Source organism: Hippocampus bargibanti, linkage group LG17, assembly GCF_051943395.1.
Source record: "Hippocampus bargibanti isolate YZ-2025 linkage group LG17, ASM5194339v1, whole genome shotgun sequence".
Classification (NCBI taxonomy): Eukaryota; Metazoa; Chordata; class Actinopteri; order Syngnathiformes; family Syngnathidae; genus Hippocampus; species Hippocampus bargibanti.
In genome coordinates, this window is record NC_142750.1 from 12,819,052 (window position 1) to 12,843,293 (window position 24,242).

The 24,242-nt window shown below is 40.7% G+C and overlaps 3 protein-coding genes across 4 annotated transcripts; 2 read left to right on the plus strand and 1 right to left on the minus strand.

Moving 5' to 3' along the window:
• Positions 1-21: 21 nt before the first annotated feature.
• On the plus strand, positions 22-7,301 carry dxo (decapping exoribonuclease). 2 transcript variants are annotated; one of them, XM_089018914.1, is made up of 7 exons: positions 22-376; positions 796-1,250; positions 2,089-2,315; positions 3,449-3,668; positions 3,761-3,896; positions 3,967-4,064; positions 5,841-7,301. In XM_089018914.1, exons 2-7 carry the CDS (start codon positions 802-804, stop codon positions 5,947-5,949), a joined length of 1,239 nt encoding a protein of 412 aa, XP_088875040.1. In that variant the 5' UTR covers positions 22-376; positions 796-801; the 3' UTR covers positions 5,950-7,301. The 2 variants fall into 2 exon arrangements, with proteins under 2 accessions (XP_088875040.1, XP_088875041.1); XM_089018915.1 differs by having other exon boundaries at positions 3,970-4,064.
• Positions 6,631-14,025, minus strand: slc25a17l (solute carrier family 25 member 17-like). The gene is made up of 9 exons (XM_089018916.1): positions 13,774-14,025; positions 13,627-13,687; positions 13,266-13,332; positions 13,045-13,199; positions 12,829-12,945; positions 12,604-12,749; positions 12,417-12,512; positions 10,163-10,245; positions 6,631-8,855 (listed from the first exon to the last, which is right to left on the minus strand). Exons 1-9 carry the CDS (start codon positions 14,017-14,019, stop codon positions 8,708-8,710), a joined length of 1,119 nt encoding a protein of 372 aa, XP_088875042.1. The 5' UTR covers positions 14,020-14,025; the 3' UTR covers positions 6,631-8,707.
• Positions 14,026-15,813: 1,788 nt separating this feature from the next.
• Positions 15,814-24,192, plus strand: anks4b (ankyrin repeat and sterile alpha motif domain containing 4B). The gene is given in 3 exon segments (XM_089018077.1): positions 15,814-16,364; positions 20,194-21,203; positions 21,206-24,192. Coding segments are annotated over 3 exon segments (1,275 nt in total). The 5' UTR covers positions 15,814-16,203; the 3' UTR covers positions 21,310-24,192.
• Positions 24,193-24,242: the final 50 nt, after the last annotated feature.

Below are 24,242 nucleotides of genomic sequence, written 5' to 3' on the forward strand. Positions count from 1 at the left end.
ATTCCGTCGACAGCATTGGGTTCTTCTTCTTCGAACCGAGTTCCAGCCGATTTCTATTTGCAATATTGACCCCAATGGTTAACAGTGGTCAGCATGTCCAGAGTTTGTTTATTTATGTTTATGTTGGATTATTTTTACAAATGTAACAAACAGAATTGACCAGTATTGATCGTTATGGTGTAAGTTCCGAAACAGTCGGTAGCGATAAACAATTTACGTGCAGTCTGCTTTTTGATAGCGAAGCAAGAACAGCTTTTTTCGGAAGTGGGGGCTAAACCTATTCAGTACAGTATAGGCTAGTTAGCTTGCTAGCCTGCTAGCTTCGTTTTCTTCTTTTTTCGTGTTTCCGGTGTTGATCGGACCAATCCCAAATGAGGTAAGTGGGCTAAAAACAACAACAAAATCACCTGCTACAAGCGTTTTTTCACCCGCGTTGTTCATAATTTCGTGTATTGTTGTTGATGAGTGCACAGCACCCACGTCCTAGTGCAATATTATTATTGGATGCACATAATATCCTGCGACTGTAAAGTGTCATTGAGAGTTTTGAAAGGCGCTTATAAATGAAATGTATTATGATTATTATAAAGTATTCGCTCAGGTTGACTCAATTTGCCATCCCATTCTGAATCCCTAGCCTTGAAAATGAACAGCACATTTGTGAGGTCACACACTGATGCAGGTTGACAAATCTTGACTTTTCTAAATGGTGTAGTTTGGACAACCCTGGAGTTGACGGCAATTTCCAATGGAGGATCACCATTTCATGTTCTCCCTCCTCTCTCACCCCACCAGGCAAGCATGAACCAGCACCACTCCCCCAATTCCAGCTTTCAAGACCAGCGGAAAAGAAGCAAGAGATGGAGAGATGATAATGACAGAAAATATAAATCTTCCAAACCAAACCATATGCAGCAACAGTCCTGGCTGTCAGCTGGTTCAACGCCACCAAGTGCTCAGTGTTTGAGCACCAGCAAAGACCTTTATGAAAGAGACTTCCCCCTGTACAAGCAGCCTGTTGAAGTAGGTAAATTTTCTCTGGACTCTGAACGCAGATTCTTCAATGACAGTAGGCAGCTGAGGTACTATGTGGAACCTGAAGAAAGGCCACATTTTGACCTGCGAGACGGATATGGCGACCGTTACATAAAAAGGGATGAAAATGTGAAAGAAAAGCTGGACCACATCCTCCGATGGATCTTGGCCAATAAAACAAAACTCACGCAGAGGGGGGAGGCGTCATCTTCATCGTAAGTAGAGGTGGAAATTGCAGATTTATTTGCCATCCAACTTACATTGCAATAATTCCTAAATGATTTTATTTTGTTCCACAACCGCAATTTTAATTCAAAACGCAGCTTTAAATGACTGCAAATTTTAAAAATAAACCTCTTCCTCGTACTTTATAAACGTACAATAGGTTATAGAATGTATCTTATTAAAAACTGTTTTGACATCATGATTTTCTGTTGTGTGTATGTGTTGTATATTAAAGGTGAAGCCGTATTTTTTTTTTTTTGCAACTATGTGTCTTCACCAATCCAAACACACCGTTCAGGTAATGTATTTGTGGTATAGAAGTTAAGCAGCCAAATCCACCTGTTTAGTCACTTCAGGGGGCAGCCATTTTGTCACTTGGTGACGACTTCAAATTGCATCACATTTGCTCGGGGCCCTGTGATGACTAAAAACATTGGAGGGATTTCGCTGTTTAATTCGCATTCCACAAATGAAATACAGTAATGTCTCGTGATATCGATATTCTTGGGAGTCGGAAAAAATATCGATATAACCGGACTATCGATATATCCAATCCTGCGGCATGTAAATTTTCTCCTTGCGTTCTTAGAAATAGTTTCGTAATAAGCAGTACTATCGATATAACCGATATCGATATAACGAGACTTTACTGTATTGTAAAAAAGACTTATTACCTATCAGTATGCTATCTTTTCCGATTTGATATTTGTGTGTGTGTGTGTGTGTGTGTGTGTGTGTGTGTGTCGATAAAGTACAGGAAATTGAGAATCGACAACGACGTCACCACACGTACCTTTTTTTTTGGTTTGTATTCACCCTCCCTTACAGCGTTTTCGATGTCGACTTTGTGACGTGGCGAGGCCATTTGACCAAACTTCTGACCACGCCCTACGAAACACGAGAGGGCTGGTTACTGGCTGTCACCAAATTCAAGGGGACACTTTATGTCAGCGAAGTGGAAACAGATGCCGCTCGCCGGGATCGTGAAACTCGCACCGGGAGGCATCAAGAAATGATGTACTGGGGATACAAATTCGAGCAGTTCATGTGTGCAGGTAGGGATGCACGTTTAATAGTCATTTTTTTTCATGGTCAGACATCTCCAGTATTGTTTCCTTTAATAGCATCTCCAGGGGAGTTGCTCTTACATGGGAAGGGAGGGTAGTACAGTGATACCTTGGCTTACGAACGTAATTGGTTCCCAGACAGAGTGTGTAAGGCGAAAAGTGTGTATCCCAAAAATTAATTTCCCATAGGAAACCATTAAAGAGAGAATAATCAGTTCCCAGGTCACCATAAAACATCATTTTCTACTTACTAATTTTCTAAGCCTTAAATCTACACAAAATATACCTTATTTTATGTATAATAACTGCTGTGGTATAATAAAGTTGTTTTATTTACCTTTGTGATGGTCGTTGATGGGTTGATGGAATGGAGTGGCTGGTTTCATCAGCATTAAACACTTGATGAGGAGCGTAACTAACCTTCCTCTTTCACCATCTTGAGGAATGATCCCTTGTCGCTGCTTTCTCTGTGATAATTGTATCTAGTTCCTCATCAATTGTGTTCTGTTTAGCTGGGTTGATAGCTTTTTGCATCAAGTGTACAGCTGGCTTGTGCGGGTTGTTTGTGGAGCCTGATTGATGGGATATTTTAACCTTGCAATCTACACTCTGCCTTTGAACTAGTATTAAAGTTGAAACTCTCTCACTGTCGTCTGCCTGTCTCTTTAATGTTTAACCCCCCCCCCCCCCCCCCCCCACTGCTGCGTTCTTGACCAATCACATGGGTTTAACCAAAGACTGGGGCCAGGGAATAGAAGACTAAAACAGTCAGCTGCCATTTTGTTGTTAGAACGGGCTCGTTCGCGAACGACACATCACTCATTGAGGCAGGGTGTACGAAGTTTGTATGCCAAGATAAAGTTTGTATGCCAAGGTAACATTTTCAGAAATGTAACGTTCGTAAACCGAAAAGTTCGTAAGCCAAGGGGTTTGTAAACCGAGGTATCACTGTACAGACTTAGACTAAGGCCAAATATAAAAGAAGGGTGATCACATATGGCATTCGATGTGATAACTTGACAACCCAACCATCCATATTCTCTAGGAGTAGTCCTCATTCGGGTCACTTTCTGGCAAGTTCCGTTGCCTTTAAAACATATTTACAATCTCTTGTCTTCAAGACAAGATGGACGGCTCCCCCAATTCAAGCGGCGTGGTCAACACCAACGAGGCCTTCTGCACGGTGGTCCAAACCCGTCTCTCGGATCACAGGCTGCTGTTCTCCGGCGAAGTGGACTGCCGGGACAAAGATCCAGACGCTCCGGCTCCACCTGCCTGCTACGTAGAGCTCAAGACGTCTGCAGAGATCTCTACCCCCAAACAGCGGAGCAACTTTTACCGGTGAGAAATGTTAAATATGTGCTCACTGAAGATTGAAAATTACTGCATTAGGGGTTGCCCTAGATGAAGATCTTGGATTGTTTGCTCATCAGGTTCAAATTGCTCAAGTGGTGGGCACAGTCCTTCCTTCCCGGAGTCCCTCGCATTGTGGCGGGTTTCCGGGATGATGACGGAGTTGTTGTCTCCGTCGAGACTTTCCACATCTCCAAGATTTCACGCCTCATCAAGGTAGGCGTTGCAGCTGGTAAGGTCAAACGTGAACCGAACAATCACAATAACGCATCCGCGTCTTGTGAAGCAGGCTGAGGACAGGTGTTGGAAGCCGACAGTCTGCATGAACTTCTGCAGCGACTTCCTGACATTTGTCAAATGCGTGGCTACCGAAGACGATCCCCGGTGAGTTACCAGCATTTCCATTGCCCAATGAGCTGTAAATAGTGGCTCTTGCGAATGAATAAATCAATATTCATATTTATTGATCTCACCAATCACTGCTACTGAGAAAATTTTAATACAGACACTCCCCGATTTATGAACTTTTGAGTTACGAACAACGGTACATACAAACATTTTTTGTAGTAACATATGTCGTCTTTTCTCTAGTTGTACATGCACACATCTTTATAGAGCAGATATTTTAGGAAATGTTTATTTTTCAGTACAAATTTAGGTGGGAGCCTTTTACTGAGCGAGTTGCTTGTTCTGTAGCCACAAAGGGACATATGTCTACTTGTGCCTGTCCCAAGCCCGGATAAATACGGAGGGTTGTGTCAGGAAGGGCATCCGACGTAAAAGCTTGGCCAAAACAAACATGCGGATCAAACCTCTAAAGATGGAGGACACTGATTTGCTGTGGCGACCCCTCAAAGGGAAAAGCCGAAAGGAAAAGAAGATACAAGCTTTAAACATATTTATATAAACCTTAAACATACTTATATGAGCCTTCAACATGCATTCCATACAATATATAGCACTGAAACAACTAACGAACAAACCTTACAAACGACCGTTCGGAACGCATCTTGATCGCAAGTTGGGGAGCGTCTGTATTGTGAAAAAGTTGATTCATTTAAGTAATTCAACTTAAAAGGTGAAATAAATATATTACTTAGTCTCATAACATGCATTGCAAGATATTAGAAGCTTTTATTTGTTAGAATTTTGATTATTATGGCCTACAGCTTATGAAAACGGCAAAATCAGTCTAAAAAAATTTGAATATCACATGAAATAAACAGAAAAAGGAGTTTAAATAAATGGAATGTCAGCCATCAGAAAAGTATAATCATTTTGTGTACTCAGTACTTGGTTGGGCCCCCATTTGCCTGAATTACTGCTTCAATGCGGCGTGGTATAAATGATAGCCTGTTTATTTCATGTCCTATTCCAATTTTTGTAGACTGATTTTGCCGTTTTCAAAAACTGTAAGCCAGAATAATCAAAGTTCTAACAAATAATAGCTATCTTACAATGCATGTTATGAGTCAAAATAATATATTCATTTCACCTTTTAAGTTGAATTACTGAAATGATGTCAAAGATGTTCGATCGGACACTGTGAACGAAGACTCGAACCCAGAAATATTGTCTTACTGCCGGCAGGAGACCTAGCCATTCATGACAGACGCCTGAATTCTGCAGCCCTCTGCCAAGCTATGTATTGAGAGTATATGCAAATTAAAGTGATACATTAGTAAAACATAGTTTTCTTGATTAGAATACCACACCTCTTGAGTTCTAAGCACGAACAGCTGTAAGCAATAAAACATTGTGTTTTCCATGAACTGATAACTTTGTAACCTGGCTAATGAGCTCTTCCTGTGAAGGAGTTTGAAGTCCTAAATTACTCTTATGATAAGGAGTTTTCCAAGTCCTAAATTCTGTCCAAGGCCAGATCTCCTCGATGAAGATGTCAGTGTAACTTGCTCTGTGTGTTGACTTGATTGACCCCAGGTTGTCTGTGCTTCAATTGTGTATTCAAGTTACACATGTTGACTAAGCATATAACAGCATGAAACTTTTAAATATGATAACTTCTTATTCTCTATCAAATGAATAAACTATTTCATGATATTCTAATTTTCCGAGGAGTACCTGTATAAGCCACTTGAAATTTCTTTGACAATGTTGACACACGGAAATCTTCCTTCAAATATATTCTCTGTCTTTCAGTGTGGTGTATCTGTTCTGCTGGAATCCTCGTTGTGATGTGACTTACTCGGTCCACAGGGACTCTTCTTTTTCCTTTCTGCCAGACTGGTATGTGAGGGAATTGAGCTAAAACAAATCTCACCTGTAAGGTTCCCAGATACACTCAGAAAAGTCTGTAATTGAAAAGGTTGCTACATTTTTCTTGTTGTAACGCAATTCAACAAGGACACACAATGACTAACTTGAACGGCAAGAACTCTAAATGCAGTGTCAGCCGCCGTTGCACACAACTCTGCGATGTAGTATCCAGTAAGCAAATCACGTGCCTGGCGCGGCGTAGCAAAAATGGAATTGTATACATGTTCATCACAGTGCAAACAATGAATAACTTGTTAATTCAATGGGTAGATTTCGCATGAATTGAGACATTGTAACAAACCCCAGAACATCTTATCGTGGTGCCCAACGCAAGTTGAAGCTTCCTGTGTGTTATCAGTTAAAGGACAACCGACGTCTCCGGACAAGTTGTGTCCATAATTTGTAAAATGGCTTTAAATGACTTCTACTGAGCATATTTTACAAAGATTCCACGACATATAGGTATATTTTACGTTTTAAGACTTGCGCTGAATACTCGTGTTTTTTTTGTGATGATGACGAGTCCATACGTGAGGGTCACTAAAGGACCGTAAAAAAAGATGCATTCTAGCGGTCCTTCCATCACGTCAATGTATTTTGCTGTACTTGTTTGGTCTGGGAACCTCGTGTTGCACACAAAAGCCGCCAGAAGGCCAGAAGAGGGTGTCCAAGCGCCTCTTTTGTTTGCCTCTTTTTTTTGGTTGAGATATTTACCCCCAATGTTGCCTCAAAATGGCACAAATAAATTCTTTAATCGATTGCAAACGTATACTTTCCTCTTCAGAACTATTTGAATCATATTCATAATTGGATGTGTAACAAGAAAGCATATTCTCCGAATCTGAAGCAATTGTTTTGATTCACTAGCAATGCTAGACGTCTTGGCGTGACGTCATGAACTGGGGGCGGGACTTTCTGAAAATGCCCAATTTCTCAGCTCAATTTTTTGCAGATTTTGGACACTTTAAGTCATTTTTATTGGTGTTTTGCATTTGACTAAAAATATCCTACTGCGTGTTTTTGGTATTTTAGATGCTATAAAACGTTTTTCTGATGTCAGTTAAAAAACAAATAAGTGACGTCGGTTGTCCTTTAATAAGGCCTTGGCTCCATTCAGCTCAAGTTGCCACCAAGTACATAAAATGCTGCTAGAGTTGTAAAACAAAAATGTGAATGTATGAAATGACACCTGCATTAAAAAAAAACTCTGAACTTTTGATTTTCATACAATGCCAACAAAAGTAACTACTGAGGGAATTCTGTGTTGTTGTTCTTCCAAACTAAGAAAAAAAAACACTTCAGTCTCGAAATTATTAGAATTTTTTTAATTAAACCCTTTGTATTCCAACAACAGTACTAAGTGATTTTGATAAGATAATTAATTTGAGGCAACATACAGGATACGAAAAAAGTGAAAAAGAGTTATTTTCAGGTAACCATAGCACCCAAGTGATATGAGCCAGTGTTATGTCTAACAAGTGACCATTGAATAGTGTCCGTTTCAAGGTGTATTATTGGATTGGATTGGGATATGCCTTTATTAGTCTCACAGTGGAGAAATTTACATTTCACAGCAGCAAAGTGATGAAAGGAATGAAAGTAGAAAAACAAAATACATGAGTTGCTGGAAAGGCAGCCACTCTCGCGGCGCCGTCTTGAAGTCAAAATAACAAAAAAAAAAAAAAAAACGATTAAATTATTAAAGACGTAACACCTTGCAATTATATTTACAATTGAACCAAAACGCCACATTAGAGTCTCTTCACATCATGTTTAAAGAAGAAACACACACATTATTAATACAACAGATGACCCGGTCCAATGGGTCATTTCATGATGGAAGTGACTCAAGAAAAAAGTCATATTGGACAACCATTGGTTCTTTTTTTGCAGATCGCTTATACTCACAAAACAAAACTGCATACAATTGGTCTTTGTGTTCTTCCACCCACATCAGTTCCAGTCACAATTACTAAAATCAATGTTAAGGAGGACCTTTGATATAAAATACCACTGTGTCAATAAACATGCCTAAAGAGCGCTTAGTATGATTTTTGTTTTCCTTTGGTCATTAATTCAGAGTCACACACAACTTTGGTTCAATTAAAAACACATTTAATTTTTTTTAATTCCATTAAGACGAGCAGTGATCTTCGGTATTCCCTGAAAATCAAATCAGGATGAGAACCAGTTCGGTAAAGGACCTTTTTGAGGTAAATTACTTTGTGTTATTCAAATATGAGCTACTTTGACAACCAAAGTGAATGCTCAAATGAACCACTTGATCCATTTAATGCACAGGTGTCAAAGTCAAGGCCCGCGGGCCAAATCCGGCCCGCCACATCATTTTTTTCGGCCCGCAAAAGCAAATCAAACTTGTTAAATTCCATGATGATTGCTAAAATCTGAGCCAAAATTTCATATTCTTGGATGTCAACCACAATAAAAGTCATTATTCTTGACTTCAGATTTGAAAACGAGTTATTCATTAATTTGCTGTGTGCTCTATATGTAATATTTGAAGGGATTTAAACATTCTAATGGGTTCCCCAAATTCATAACGGCCCTCGAGAGGAAACCATAACTACAATGTGGCCCGCAGCAAAAAATGACTTTGACACCCCTGATTTAATGGAATTCACCTCTCGGTTCATGTGCATCGTTGAGGGGAGTCTGGGAAACTGTCAATCCCAGTTTTCAATGCATCCACACCTGGCACGGCTGGATTTGTACTGCAAGTGACTACCTACTCACTGCTTTAGCTTCCTGTGCAGGCCCATGAGCTTGAAGGTAGCGGCAGTGATCTTTTCGTATACGACAAACATGAGGGCGGCCGTTAGCACGGTCTGAAGCAGCTTGGCCTCCAGGCCTTTGTACAGTCCGAGAACACCGTGCTTCCTGTTACAAATAGAACACATATTTTTAATGAACCACCAGGCATCATACACATCACTGTTAATCCAAATACAATCTGGACTTTAGACTGATATGAAATAATTTAGCTCCTGTAGCGGTTCAACCCAAATTCCAGTTGAAGTGTGATTATTTGGTGATTTTTTTGGACTGAATATAATGTCTCTGATAAAGTTGATCAAATAATATACGGGTCAACAATGACACCATATTATTCACACTAACTGTTCTAGTTTGTGTAAATCAGGGGTGTCGGTCATTTTTTGCCGCGGGCCACATTGTAGTTATGGTTTCCTCTCGAGGGCCGTTATGAATTTGGGGAACCCATTACAATGTTTAAATCCCTTCAAATATTACATATAGAGCACACAGCAAATTAATGAATAACTCGTTTTCAAATCTGAAGTCAAGAATAATGACTTCGATTGTGGTTGACATCCAAAAATATGAAATTTTGGCTCAGATTTTAGCAATCATCATGGAATTTAACAAGTTTGATTTGCTTTCGCGGGCCGAAAAAAATGATATGGCGGGCCGGATTTGGCCCGCGGGCCTTGACTTTGACACCTGTAGTGTAAATGAATGACGATTGGAATGATCTATTAATGAGCGGAGCTCTATCCATTTTTAAGAGGATGTGCGGACTTACCCAAACACAATGTCTCAGTTGTTTACGTTTACACTCCAAGTTTTTTTTTTAATTAACTCATTCACTGCCAGACATGCGAAAAATGTGTCCAGTCCAATGCCAGGGTTTTTGTCAGTGTCACTGGAATTCCAGGATCCACAGACTATTGAGTTTTAGGACTACATGAATATCCAATTCAGCATTAGAAACCTTTTCTTTGATCAGGAAAAAAAAAGAGTTCCCAAGTTACATGGATCTATAGTAAGTAATATGAAGTGCAGGTGGGGGTGATTGTACAAAAGGCAAATGCTGCCCCCTGGTGGGAAGGAAAAACATTGCCAGAGGTCTGATCAACGCTTTATCGGAATAAATTCGGGAATGGCAGTGAATAAGTTAATATTGATATATATGTATATAGTGGGCAGGCACTACAATTGTTGTGAAAAGCGCTAGGCAAATAAATATGTATTTTACTGTATTATATTGAACAAAACAGTCAGCAATATGGATGAAGAGACAAAGCAGGGTTGTCGGTGCGTCTTGAGAGCAACACTTAAAGTCATTATAAGTGCCTTGCATGCTGGGTTCGAGAGGAAATTAATTTCATCCGTGCTGTATGTCATGCATATTAGCATATTTGACAATAAAGCTGACTTTGACTTACTGAATCCTTTCCATCAGCAATGAGAAAATACTTGATAGACTTCCCATTAGGCTCCCCTTGCCATCACCTTTGTACTGGCCAAACTGATAAAACAAGCACACACTAAATCACTCAGTAAAAATGTACATATCAAGCATGTTTAACATTGAGAGCCCATGTAATCGAAGCAAAATCTACAGTGATTCCATCGGTATGATAGACAGCACACAAAATTTTATCTACAAAATGACAAATGTGCAGAACACAAACTTATGAAATGTTTCAATGTGTCAATCAAAAAAAATAAGAAAATCCGTTACAATAGGTGTAATATGGAATAACCGGTTGATTTTGATGAAAATACAGTAAAGTCTCGTATCGATATTCCCGGGAGTCGGAAAAAATATCGATATAACCAGACTATCGATATATCCGATCCTGCGGCATGTGAATTTTCTCCTTGCGTTCATAGAAATAGTATCGTAATAAGCAGTACTATCGATATAACCGATATATATAAGGAGACTTTACTGTATTACTTGAAAGCAGTGACATGCAGTCAGTGGAGGCAGGTGAGGCAGTGCCTCACCTGTCATCATGGAAAGCTGTCATGGAAATATCAAATGAAAAAATAAATTAAACAGTTAGATGTATTTAGTGATTTGTACTTTAAAGTTCTTGTCCATTTAACGTCACCGTTTTAGGATTTTTTTCAAAATCGCTGAATTTTCACATTTACCGTTCAAATACTAAGTAGAGACGAGCGGTGACGTCATTGATGACATCAGTGCCTCACCAGCCATGAACCTCACCGCACGTCACTGCTTGAAAGAGTAGAATTGCTCTCTAAATTTTCTGAAACTATGGTTTCAAATGCAGAATTATGGATGGAACTGTTGGCTATCGATTGGCTACCTAGCTATCTTTCTATCTATTAATAATATAATCTTCTTTTCCTTTCGGCTTTTCCCTTCAAGGGGTCGCCACAGCAAATCAGTGTCCTCCATCTTTAGAGGTTTGATCCGCATGTTAGTTTTGACCAAGCTTTTACGTCGGATGCCCTTCCCGACACAACCCTCTGTATTTATCCGGCCTTGGGACCGGCACAAGAAGACGTCTGTCCCTTTGTGGCTACAGAACAAGCAACTCACTCAGTAAAAGGCTCCCAAACGCAAAATGGTCATCGGAACAGCAACATTCAAAAAAGCAAAAACTATACTCACCATTTCATTTATAAGCGCCTTTCAAAATTCTAAAGGACACAGGATATTTTTCCTGCGGGTGAGCAGCGGCAGCCACACGCACCAGCATTCACTCAACCCGGAAGTAACAAAGTAAAAAACTAAATAACAAATAATATGACAACGCAGAGAGTCATTCATTCTTCAGCACTTTCTGTACCCTCTTTGTGACATGAAACAGTTCTAGATGAAAGAGGAGAGGATCAAAGTGTCCTTTTCAGCAGTGGATCAGGGACGAAATGATTCAATGTTAGTTGTACTACTGTATTTAACTGTGTATGCTAATTTTCTTTTTTTTTAAACAGGGATGTTTACAACCACTTTTGCCATATTGCTACCATTATGAGTATTCGCTCTTGAATACTCACAGACTACTTTTTTGGGGAGAGAAAATCCATAATTTGGATGCCCTAAAACGTGCATATAATCACAAATAAAACAAAGCGCTTAACATGGACTAGCTCTCATGTACATGGAATAAAGCAGTCACAAAGAAAGAAAGCACCAGGGAGTGAAACCAAAAGTTACTTCCGGGTAGCATGAACGCTGACGCGTGTGGCTACTGCTGCTCACCCACAGAAGAACAAGTTGTACTTATACTGTGGCTGTTAAAGTGACCTTGAGAGTTTTGAAAGGCGCTTATAAATGAAATGTATTATTATTATTATATCATGTTTGTTACTCCTTGGATGGCGAACACAACAACAGCGCCTCTACTGGTTAGAAACAACTCCTGCAAGCTATTCTGCCTCAGATTCAATTAATCAATAAATTGATTAAACATCCAACTAAGCAAGGAGCAGCAATCAAAAAATCCCACATAACTAAAAACCATCGTGGCTAAAGCAATTCACCTCTGAGTGATCACATTCGATTTTACACTTGAAGCAACGTAACCCTTTCAGGGACTGGTTACTACAGCAATTGTTTTATCATGTTATTGGATTATAGATTATCAGGTTATAGTTTGTCATTATTGGCGAATAAAAGGGTAAAAGAAAGAAAGGTCATTTTTCACATCATCCAGTACTTACCCTGAGTATGGCTTGAACTGTCTGCAGTGGATACGTGCCAGTGGTTGCGATGGCTTTGGCAACAGCGCCAATGATGAAGATTTCTGCAGATGATATCTGTAGAAGATCGCCGGCGACAATTTTCAAACTAACCCACAATTAATGTTCTTGGAATGTTGGAGTAAACCGAAGTAAATTTTCCATTCACCTTCCTGCCACCTTTTCCCGCTCCCCTCTTCATGGACTCATAGAACATGAACTGCACAGCCGGGTTTAAGACTAGGATGAGCGAGGGCAGCATGCCGTTCCACAGCGTCGCCACCCCTTCGTTCGCTATAATCTGGGAGAACGCATCTCAAGAAGGAAAGGCACAAAATAAGTCACCCACTAAACAGACTGAAAAAGTTGGATTTAAAGTTGACACTACACACACCAAAAATGCCCTTGTAGTGTGTTCGATGAAGGTCCTCATTTCTGAATTTTGCCCCCTGGAGTTTTAGACGAGTGTTGACCACCCACATGGGCGTTGTTAGTATCACATTCACTGCCCCTACATGAGCAACAGGGAAAATGGTTTCTATTGACACAATTATGTTTTCGGCATGGGACAAATTAATTTGACAATATCTCACAGCGGATTTTATTTCACCTGATACGATGCCCATGAGCAGGTCTTTGCCGAGTCTCGACTGTTGTGGCGTTGTGATTATCAGTCTTTTCAATGTGTTGAATGTATAGAAGTAGACAAAGTTGGAACAACAGAGGCTCGAGATGACTGGGAACCAGCCTCTGTACAAAGCCAGCCTGTAACAATGTGTCAGTCATTTGCACACATCACCAAGCACAGGATCGAACTATTTGCATACTTACACGCCTTCTTCTTGTGCTATCTCGGCCAAGATGGCTGGTGTGGATTTGGACTTTCTATTCTCATCAACTAAAAAATAAATAAAAACAAGCGATGGTGGGAGGATTTTAGTCACTTGTTGACAAGTACCATAGAGACATTTGGATATACATGGAGACTGTCACAACACCTCAGTGATGTTGTTGTTTTTTCAAAAGAGAACGTATATATGCCCGTGAATATTGCAAATATCTGTAGTTATTTTGGCTGTCTACCACTGTTCGTGTAAAAAAAAAACTAAAAATAATAATATAACACTATGACACCAGTGCTATTAGTCGTTCTCTTGATTTTTTTGTGGCTGTCTTTTCAATGGGAACTAACCCTGCAGTCTACTTTTCGCTGTGTCCAAAGGGAAAAAGGCGGTCATTGCTGTCACGCTGCCCTAAAATAACACATACAATAACAGAGATTCAGTTGAAAGACACAAAGCTTAGTATTAACGTCTTGCGATCTCCTTTTTTCACTCACCATCGCACCCGCCACAGCGTGAACCAAAGTCTCGTAGGACAGCAGGGCGACCGGCGAACTTCCATTAACGGACATGTTGACAGCCTTTTCCTGGTGATGATAAGCGGCTGGTGTGGCAAAAACCTCGAGTTTTAACTTGGATTGATAAGTAATAGTTGTTGGGTTAGGAGTCAAACATTCACGTGGGTATGCCAAACTGTCAGATAAGAAGAACGAGGAAGTCAGGCAGTTGTTAATCCCCCCCATTCATAAGGCTTCCGCGTTCCTTCTTCGTGTAACGCACAAGGCAGTACTACCTACGAGCGCCATCTAGCAAATCATGAGGCAAGTACACGACACTAATGTTAAACTACCATATAGGTAGCGAGCTACCTCGGTAGATCGCTAGTTAGAAAGCAACATTACTAACAGGACAACAAAGTTAAATAAAAGCACGTATATTCATATTTTATTTATTTGGCATTAGGCCAAAATTATGTAAAAAAAAATATAGCTCAATTATTCTACAGTAATACGTCTGTGTAAGCTCTCAGTCGTACAGAAGTGGTCAATCGATGAAAAGGTTTCTTCAGCCGTCATCTGTACTTCTTTGAAGGTGTCGGACGTTTCGCTTCTCATCCAAGAGGCTTCGTCAGCGAAAACATGTTTTGGCTACTTCCATCATCAGCCACTCATGTGTAAATGTATTTCAATGACGGTTTCAAATTAATGCTCTCTCTATGAAATTGTACATTTATTTGATTGATAAAATTTATATATTTTTTAAATTCAATGATAAGAGGTTTGATATTAAAACAGGCTTAAAATAGCCCAATGAGAAATTCATAGAAAAGTACATAAAAATGTTATGGAATTAAAATTATCCAAACCAGAAAAAGGACATTGCACGTCGCTAGACCTGTTTGTGACTCTCTTTGTCTTTGTTTTATCATATTATTTGTTCTGTTTTTTTTTTTTTTTTTTTACTTTATGTTACTTCCGAGTTGAGTGAACGCTGGCACGTGTGGCTGCCGCTGCTCACCCACAGAAAAATATCCTGTGACTGTAAAGCGTCCTTGAGAGTTTTGAAAGGCGCTTATAAATGAAATGTATTATTATTATTATTAAAATTTTGCTGGTAGCTCTGGCCCTATATATATATATCCCTACTGTCCAGGGGTGGTGGTGCCAGACCTCTGCTATGATAGGCCCCTGCTCTAAAGTTGGGGGAGCAGAGGATTATTTCCTGAGTCTATACTGATTACCTCTATTGTCCTGACTGATTATGGTCTACGACTGGCCTGATTGCCACATTTGCTCTGGTATCACCTCATCAGCATAACTAAGCCTATGTGGAAACGATATCAGAAGTGTGTTGTAAGCATGATCCAAATTAAACCTCACACTACTGTGGCGATTTAGTGAAGTGTTTTGCTGTTTTATAAAAATAGCTTCTTTTACTCCCCTTTCATGCCATGTATTTTCTTTCGCTAAGATTCGCTATGAATAGATGGCAATAGAAGGCAAATAAAGTCAAGAAACAAAAAACGTTTCTAATTTTGAAAAGTACATAAAATGCCTTTTTTGTTTCTTTATGCCATTGTTCTTGCTTTTTGTCAGTTGCTGTGATGAATTAAACTGGTCAGTATCACATTTTCACTGCGGAAACGTTAATCAAAACAAATGAATCTGTTACTGCAACCACAATGGCAGTGACGTGCAGTCAGTGGAGGCAGGTGAGGCAGTGCCTCACCTGTCATCGTGGAAAGCTGTCATGGAAATATCAAATGAAAAAATAAATTAAATAGTTAGATGTATTTAGTGATTTGTACTTTAAAGTTCTTGTCCATTTAACTTCACCGTTTTGGGATTTTTTTCAAAATCGCTGAATTTTCACATTTACCGTTCAAATACTAAGAACAGACGAGCGGTTACGTCATTGATGACGTCAGTGCCTCACCAGCAATGAACCTCGCCGCACGTCACTGCACAATGGGTGTTTAGTTTTCACTTCAATCTTGGTTGACATGATCCCGTACCAGCTCGAAACACGATGTTGTTATGGGCTATAAAGTTCAGCATTGAAACGAAAATCAGCCGCCCAACAACGCACCTCCAGAACTTTTTAAAAATGAAAACACTTTTTTCTTTCTCTACTTTATTTGCCTTTTATTTAACCTACAAATTTTTGAGATGAATGCTCCCCAACTCTGTAGAAGAGATAAGTACAGTATTGTCGAATGGAATCTATAAAGCAGGCCCGCAACAGGCAAATTGCACATAATGGGAGGTTTGTTCACTGGACTGGACTTTGCCATGGTTTTATGGTTCTGAGCTGCTGAAATGTTGACGCCCTGTGTGAGCTCATTTGGTCTGAAGGCTTTGTGCTCCTGAGGAAGGTGAAGAATTTGTTTCTGCTCTCTCTCTTTGTCATCCTCGGAGAGGACAGCCATGTCTCGCTACCACAAAGCGGCCATTGACGGTTATCTGGACCTTTTGAAGGAGGCCACCAGGAAGGACCTGAACTCTCCGGATGAAGATGGCATGACGCCCACTTTGCTGGCTGCTTTTCACGGACATGTGGATGCGCTCCAGCTCATATGCAGCCGAGGGTGAGAATTTTTCTGTATCTTGATGTTTATATTCATTTAACATTTACATCATTTAAATTTAGAACCTCGATCATTTAAACCTAATTGGAATCCTAAACTTTTAGCGTTTGTCATTTTCTGAACAGAAATAATGTAAAGGGGCTTAGTGAGATTATCTTAAATTGCTCAGTTTATTTTTCTTCAAAATAGATTTTAATCACATTTACTTTGGCTTGCAGAAACGATAATGGTTTATTTCCTCGTCTAGAATTTGCTTTACAGTATTATTGCCTATACCAAACAAACGGTGTGTGTGTGTGTGTGTGTGTGTGTGTGTGTGCGCGCATGTGTGTGTGCGCGCGCGCGTGTGTGTGTGTGCGTGTGTCTGTGTGTGCTCAATCACACTAATAGGTTTTTCACAAGTCAGAAAATTCAGCAAATGTAGTTAACTGTACTGTAATGTAGTTAGTATAACTGCTAAATGATCAACATTTACAATATTTTAAAATAAGGTCCAATAATTGCAGCCATGTTTTTATTGTAATCGGTGCACGTCAAGGGCGATGTGCAAAGAGAAATCATTTTACTCGTGCTGAAACACGACTCACTACTGTTCACTATGGCCGGCTAAAACTAAAACTAAAACTTTGATTCAATTTCATGGTAACTTTCTAATCGGCTGGGCCAAATATTTCAGCCGGAGGATAAAACAACAACAACAAAAGAATCCTTTATTCATCCCACATCTCCAGCCCTCATTAGGCACCACAAAAGATCCTGGTCACTAACTAGCATGTCATTCTCACTGACCATCCTCCCAAGGAAAGGCAAGGCTCATTTCAATAATATGCCCATAAATAATTGTCGCATTGTTCACGGCACGCACAGCAGTTGCTCCTGTAATGACTTTTTATTACTGGAACACTGAGGCGCACCTGTTGAGGACTTTACATCCTAATGGATTACCAATTTCTCTTGCCTGTGATTTTCAAATGATTTCATTGGCCTTGTGATGCAATCAAAACATTTGTGAACATTTGCAGCTATGGTGGTCAAGGTTGACTCACTTGAGATTTTCAAAGCTCATGCAAATTTGATATTTGTCGAGTCAACTCCGATTCATCAGTGATGTCACAATAACTTTTTATTTATTTGTTTATTTTGCATTAAGACAAAACTCGCGGACTGTCGGAACCCAAATCACTCTTATGCTGAGTGTCAAAGACAGTTAGGATAGGCTCCAGCCCAGATTGGATTGGATTAGCCTTTATAAATCTCAAAGTAGATCAATTTACATTTCACAGCAGCAAAATTATGGAACGAAGAGTTAAGGAAAGGAAGAAGTCGTAAAACAAAATACAGGAACAGCCACTCTCGCGGCGCAATCTTCAAGTCAAAAGAACAAAAAACAAAATACAGTATGGTCTCGTTATATCGACAGTACTGCTTATTACGATACTATTTCTATGAACGCAAGGAGAAAATTTACATGCCGCAAGATATATCGATAGTCCGGTTATATTGATATTTTTTCTGACTCCCAAGAATATCGATATAACGAGACTTTACTGTAATATTACAACACAGTCACTCAAGCTTCAGCACTTTCTGCACCATCTTTGTTGGATGAAGCAATTCTACATCTGTGTAAGCTGTCAGTCATACAGGAGTGGTCCATCGATGAAAAGGTTTCTTCAGCCGTCATCTATACTTATAGATGACGGCTGAAGAAACCTTTTCATCGAAGCAGTTCTATATGAAAGAGGTGAGGATCAAACCGCCTTTCCACCAGTGGATCAGGGACGTCATGGTGAAATGTGCACGTATGCTACAAGCTAAATCTTACAAGCAAACACAAAGCTGTAGCATCCATTGACGAAAGAGATTGTCTCACATCTCCTGTCCCACGTAAATCCGCTTCAATTCCAAGTCGCGACAGTTCCACATACGCATCGCCGCTCTGCACTGACGCTCCTTTCTTCTCATTGCGGGCTCCTCAAGCCATGCATCCAGCACCGCCTTTTTCGCTGAACAAAGTGGGGCTGTGAAAATGTTGCCCATTACAGGCGCAAAAAAAAGCGCAATGGCCCCAGAGCTGTCAAGCGATGACAGTCAAATGATACTGTCATTCCTCCCAATCAAAAACGGTGCTGGCATATTTGTGCTGCCGAAAATGCGCAATCGCCCAGCACAGTCTCCAACTTGATCAATGTTGTGGCCAAGAATGCTGAAAAAAAATCTGTTACACATGACGGACAACAACACAAAGTGACAAAAGAAAACACACACACAAAAAAACGTATTAAACCAGGCTTGTAGGAGCACTTGTTGATGGCTGCCTACTCTGGCGCCATCTTGGACTTCCTTTCTGATTAGTGACCTTAATGAGCAAAAGTGGTTGTGCTTCCATTCGAAACAGAGGACTCCGGTTCTTTGTACTGATGGTGAATTATTCAATGTGATTTCACACCACAGACACCACCACCGTAGAACTACAAACAAGTATAAAAATATAGCTAGTATTTACACAAACATTTGGACTTTACATTAATGAAATAAAACATTTGCAATAAAGTCGTACAAACCACTGTGCCCGCTGTGCAGGAAGTGACAACGACAGTGGTGGTCCGTGCATTTCACACCTAGGCCTTCAGTGAAGTCCTGCTTAGTCCGACTTGAACAAATATCCCTCGTAATACCATAATTTATGACACAACGGCTGGAGATATCATTTACAAAAGCACACGCACGCAGTACTGGGCGTGGCATCACCTTAATCGTGTACAACACAGGCTATTTTCCGGAGCGATTACACATCAATAAATCTGCATCAGCAATTAGAACTTGTCACTATACGTGATACTGCAAACACTTAAAAATAAAAGGAAATTTAAAATCATTTGTCCACAAAGTTTTATTAATTCCACCAACAATATGCAATCTTTAACAAGATTTTACGCTACATTACAAAATGTCAGTTTAATATAAGAAAAACAACAAGACGTTCACAAAACGAACTATTTGTTGATAATAAAAGTAAACAAATCTTTTTCATTTGTTCTTGAGAATAGGCTTACCTACATGAGACAGCGAGTTGTCCTCTCCTTCAGCCAGTGTGGGTTAAAAAAAGCGAGTAGATATACTTGATCTGTGCTGTATGTCATGCATATTAGCATATTTGACAATAAAGCTGACTTTGACTTTTTTTGGGTTTTCTGCTAAAGTTTCCGGGTTTCCGGGCTGAGGTAAAGTGAGTATCCAATCACAGGACGCGTACGTCATGTTCAACGTGAGGCCCTCTAGCTGGCCTTACTGTGCCAACTCGTGATCTGATTGGCTATCGCAACTGTATATCAACTACATGTGCCCGTTCATGTACAGCGCACAGACGCCCTCACTGTTGATTCTGAAGGCGTCGGTCAGGTTTCATACAGCCTGGCGACACAAACTAGCTGAATTCTGATTGGATTAAAAACTCTGACCTAAAACTACAACACTGAAAGGAGCATAACCAAATGGATATAATATAACATCAAGAAAACAGTATGTAGAATAATTATATATATATTTAGAAAAAATACTTTTAATGAAATTGACTTTTATTATAATTATGATGTCTGATTATGTTAGGCCAGCAGAGAAAGCCTTGCTGGCCCTGACGGCCCACCACTGGACAACGACCCAACATAATGTCAAGAAAAATAAAGCACGGCCATCTGCTGGTCAACTATGGGATAGCAGTTATAAACAAATGTATCAGCGGCATTTACAGTGGTATTGAACAATGGATGGGATATTGTGGAATAATGATGACTGTACAAGTAATGTGAAGGTGTTTTGTGTGTGACAGCGGAGACCCCAACAGAAGTGACATCTGGGGAAACACGCCGCTGCATCACGCCGCCGCCAATGGCCACATGCACATCCTCAGCTTCCTGGTCAGTTTCGACGCCAACCTGTTCGCGCTGGACAACGAGCTGCACACGGCGATGGATGTAGCTGCTTCGCGGGACCGCATGGAGTGTGTGCGCTTCTTGGATGCCGCGGCCTCTCAGCAGACCAACCAGAATGCAAAGAGAGTCGCTCGGTTAAAAAAAGAGGCCAGTAAGGAAGCGGAAAAACGGGTGAAACTTTGTGAGAAGGTGAAGCGGAGACACCAAAGCAAGATGGATAAGTTGTACCGTGGGACGGACGCCTCTTCAGATCCGAGCGACTCCTCGGCGTTGTCAAGCGTTGGCACCGTGACTGGCGTCAATGAGCAGTTTTCCAAACTCATCGCCTCTGACAAATCCGACTCCCTGACATCCAGGGTGAAAGGAACACTGCAAAAGAAGCTTGGGAAAAAAGAAAAGGACACTCTGCAGAGATCTGCGGGGGATGGGAACGTTATCTTCTTCAAGCAGGAGGACACGCCGTCGGAAGATCCAGAGTTTTTGGATGTTTTCAATGAGCAGGACGACAGGTCGCTCAAAGATGAAAGAGAGGCCGGGTACGGGGAGAATGCTGAATTAGGCCAAGTCAAACAATCCATCTTCAACAGGCCCGGCCTGGGTGGTCTTATATTCATGAAGAGGATGAGCTTGGACACAGAGGACGTCGCCGGTGGGAACAACGAGAACCTTGGCTACCTCGTTCAGAATAAAACTATGGAGGGAGAGGAAGACTCTTCTGGCCTAGAGGGTAACGTCAACGTGGAAGTCCCGTGGGAGCAGGACGATCTGGGTCTGGATGACGATGAGGAGGAAACATCTCCACTTGATGCATTCTTGTCATCTGTCTCCTTGCCCGAATTTGCCCTGGCATTCACCAGAGAGCACCTGGACCTGGAGGCGCTCATGCTCTGCTCCGACGAAGACCTTAAAGCATTCGCATCCAGTTGGGGCCCCGGAAGAAGATCCTGGAAGCTGTGGCGCGTCGCAAGAATGCCCTGGAGAGACCAGGTGCGATGGGAGACAGCTGCCTGTGATCACCTCAATGAAAGATGAATGGAAATGGTCAAATTCAATCGTGAACAAAAATGTGTTTATTTAATGATTGTATCAATGCACTTGTGACACGTTCATATTGCGGACATTTTTTTTGTCATCAATAAATTGTTCCTTTGATTTTCTTTGGCCCATGCACATCTCATCCTCTTGACTTGGGCCTCCTGGCTCCTTACCTGAAATCAACAGTCTCAAACTTGGGTCTTCAACTGCACAGTGACTTTAAATTTGACCGACAAATTGTTGCTTCTTTCATTTTAGGCAGTTGCCGATAATAAAACCCCTCGGCATGAGCACCTTGAAGCAGTAATTCCTGCCTTCGTCACATCTCGGCTCGATTACTGTAATGCGCTTTACTTAGGAGTCAGCCAATCCTCCATGAGGCGTCAAATCTAATTGTTCCTCCAAACTAAACTAGGAGAAAAATGATCAGAGATGCACTCTAGATCAGGGGTGTCAAAGTCATTTTTTGCAGCGGGCCACATTGTAGTTATGGTTTCCTCTCGAGGGCCGTTATGAATTTGGGGAACCCATTAGAATGTTTAAATCCCTTCAAATATTACATATAGAGCACACAGCAAATTAATGAATAACTCGTTTTCAAATCTGAAGTCAAGAATAATGGCTTTTATTGTGGTTGACATCCAAAAATATGAAATTTTGGCTCAGATTTTAGCAATCATCATGGAATTTAACAAGTTTGATTTGCTTTCGCGGGCCGAAAAAAATGATGTGGCGGGCCGAATTTGGCCCGCGGGCCTTGACTTTGACACATGTGCTCTAGATGAACTGCAGAGATCTACAGCTGAGGTGGGAGAGTCTGTCCATAGGAAAACAATCAGTCGTACACTGCACAAATCTGGCCTAGATGGAAGAGTGGCAAGAAGGAAGCCATTTCTCAAAGATATCCATAAAAGGTTTCGTTTAAAGTATGCCACAAGCCACCTGGGAGACACACCAAACATGTGGAAGAAGGTGCTCTGGTCAGATGAAACCAAAATTGAACTTTTTGGCCACAATGCAAAACGATATGTTTGGTGTAAAAGCAACACAGCTCATCACCCTGAACACACCATCCCCACTTTCAAACATGGTGGTGGCAGCATTATGGTTTGGGCCTGTTTTTCTTCAGCAGGGACAGGGAAGATGGTTAAAATTGACGGGAAGATGGATGGAGCCAAATACAGGAACATTCTGGAAGACAACCTGTTGGTATCTGCACAAGACCTGAGAGTGGGCTGGAGATTTATCTTCCAACAGGACAATAATCCAAAACATAAATGGAATGGTTAAAAAAATAAACATATGCAGGTGTTAGAATGACCAAGTCAAAGTCTGGACCTGAATCCAATTGAGAATCTGAAGATGGCTGTTCACGAACACTCTCCATCCAACGTCACTGAGCTTGAGCTGTTTTGCAAGGCAGAATGGGCAAGAATGTCAGTCTCTCCATGTGCAAAACTAATAGAAACATACCCCAAGCGAATTGCAGCTGTAATTGGAGCAAAAGGTGGCGCTACAAAGTATTAACTCAAGGGGACCGAATAATATTGCACGCCCCACTTTTCAGTTTATTTGTTAAAAAAGTTTAAATTATCCAATAAATGTTTTTCACTTCACGATTGTGTCCCACTTGTTGATTCTTGACAAAAAAATTAACATGTTAGAACTTTGTTTGAAGCCTGAAATGTGGCGAAAGGTTGCAAGGTTCAAGGGGGCCAAATACTTTTGCAAGGAACTGTATATAGGGCCAGAGCTACCAGCAAAATTTTACTTAGATGACAAAGCTTCTCGGATGAGGAGTGAAACGGCTCACACCTTCAAAGAAGTACAGATGACGGCTGAAGAAACCTTTTTATCGAAAGTACCCTTTTATGTGTGTGTGTGTGCGGGTGAGCGTTCGTTTGTGTGCCCCTTCTTTTACCACGGATTTTGAGCAATCACGTGTGGCTCCAACCGAAGGGGCCAGGTGCAGATGTTGGCTCCTCAAGCGACTCCCTATTAAGAGTGGTTCACTTCAACCCACTCCACTTTTTCTTCTTCTTTTCCCTTCAAGGACAACCGACGTCTCCGGACAAGTTGTGTCCATAATTTGTAAAATGGCTTCAAATGACTTCTACTGAGCGTATTTTAAAAAGATTTCACCGCATATAGCTATATTTTACGTTTTAAACTTGCACTGAATATTCAGGAAGTCTTGTTTTTGAGTTGGTGACGAGTCCGTATGTGACGTCATTAAAGGAACGCCCCCTGACAGAAAAAAGACACATTGTAGCAGTTCTTCCATCACGTCAATGTATTTTGTTGTATTGTTTGGTCTGAAAACCTTGTGTTGCACCCAAAAACCGCCAGAAGAGGGTGACGAAGCTCCATCTAAGGAATTTATCAGCCTCTGGAAACGGAGGTGGCCACTGGAGGTCACCATTTTGTGCCTCTTTTCTGGTGATCGTTTCTCCCCAATGTTGCCTCAAAATGGCATGGAATAAATTCTTTAATCGATTGCAAACATGTATGCTTTCCTCTTCAGAACTATGTTAATCATATTCATAACTGGAGGTGTAACAAGAAAGGATATTCTCCGAATCTGAAGCCATTGTTTTGATTCTCAAGCAATGCAAGACGTCTTGGCGTGACATCACAAACTGGGGGCGAGACTTTCTGAAAATGCCCAATTCGCAGCTCATTTTTTTGCAGATTTTGGACATTTAATAATTTTTATTGGTGTTTTGCATTTGAATAAAAATATCATACTGCATGTTTTGGGTATTTTAGATGCTGTAAAACGTTTTTCTGATGTTAGTTAAGAAACAAAAAAGTGACGTCGGTTGTCCTTTCAGAGGTTGCCACAGCGAATCAGTGTCCTCCATCTTCAGAGGTTTGATTGGCATGTTTGTTTTGGCCAAGCTTTTACGTC

What these genes read in the sequence shown, in the direction of transcription:
- dxo (XM_089018914.1), top strand. Translation starts at nt 802, where the DNA reads ATGAACCAGCACCACTCCCCCAATTCCAGCTTTCAAGACCAGCGGAAA. An exon ending in CGAGCAGTTCATGTGTGCAG is followed by an intron (nt 2,316 to 3,448) that starts GTAGGGATGCAC and finishes CTTGTCTTCAAG; the next exon opens with ACAAGATGGACGGCTCCCCC. An exon ending in GCTACCGAAGACGATCCCCG is followed by an intron (nt 4,065 to 5,840) that starts GTGAGTTACCAG and finishes TCTGTCTTTCAG; the next exon opens with TGTGGTGTATCTGTTCTGCT.
- slc25a17l (XM_089018916.1), bottom strand. Translation starts at nt 14,019, where the DNA reads ATGGGGGGGATTAACAACTGCCTGACTTCCTCGTTCTTCTTATCTGAC. An exon ending in ACGCTGTGGCGGGTGCGATG is followed by an intron (nt 13,688 to 13,773) that starts GTGAGTGAAAAA and finishes GTGTTATTTTAG; the next exon opens with GGCAGCGTGACAGCAATGAC. An exon ending in GCTCATGGGCATCGTATCAG is followed by an intron (nt 12,946 to 13,044) that starts GTGAAATAAAAT and finishes TTGCTCATGTAG; the next exon opens with GGGCAGTGAATGTGATACTA.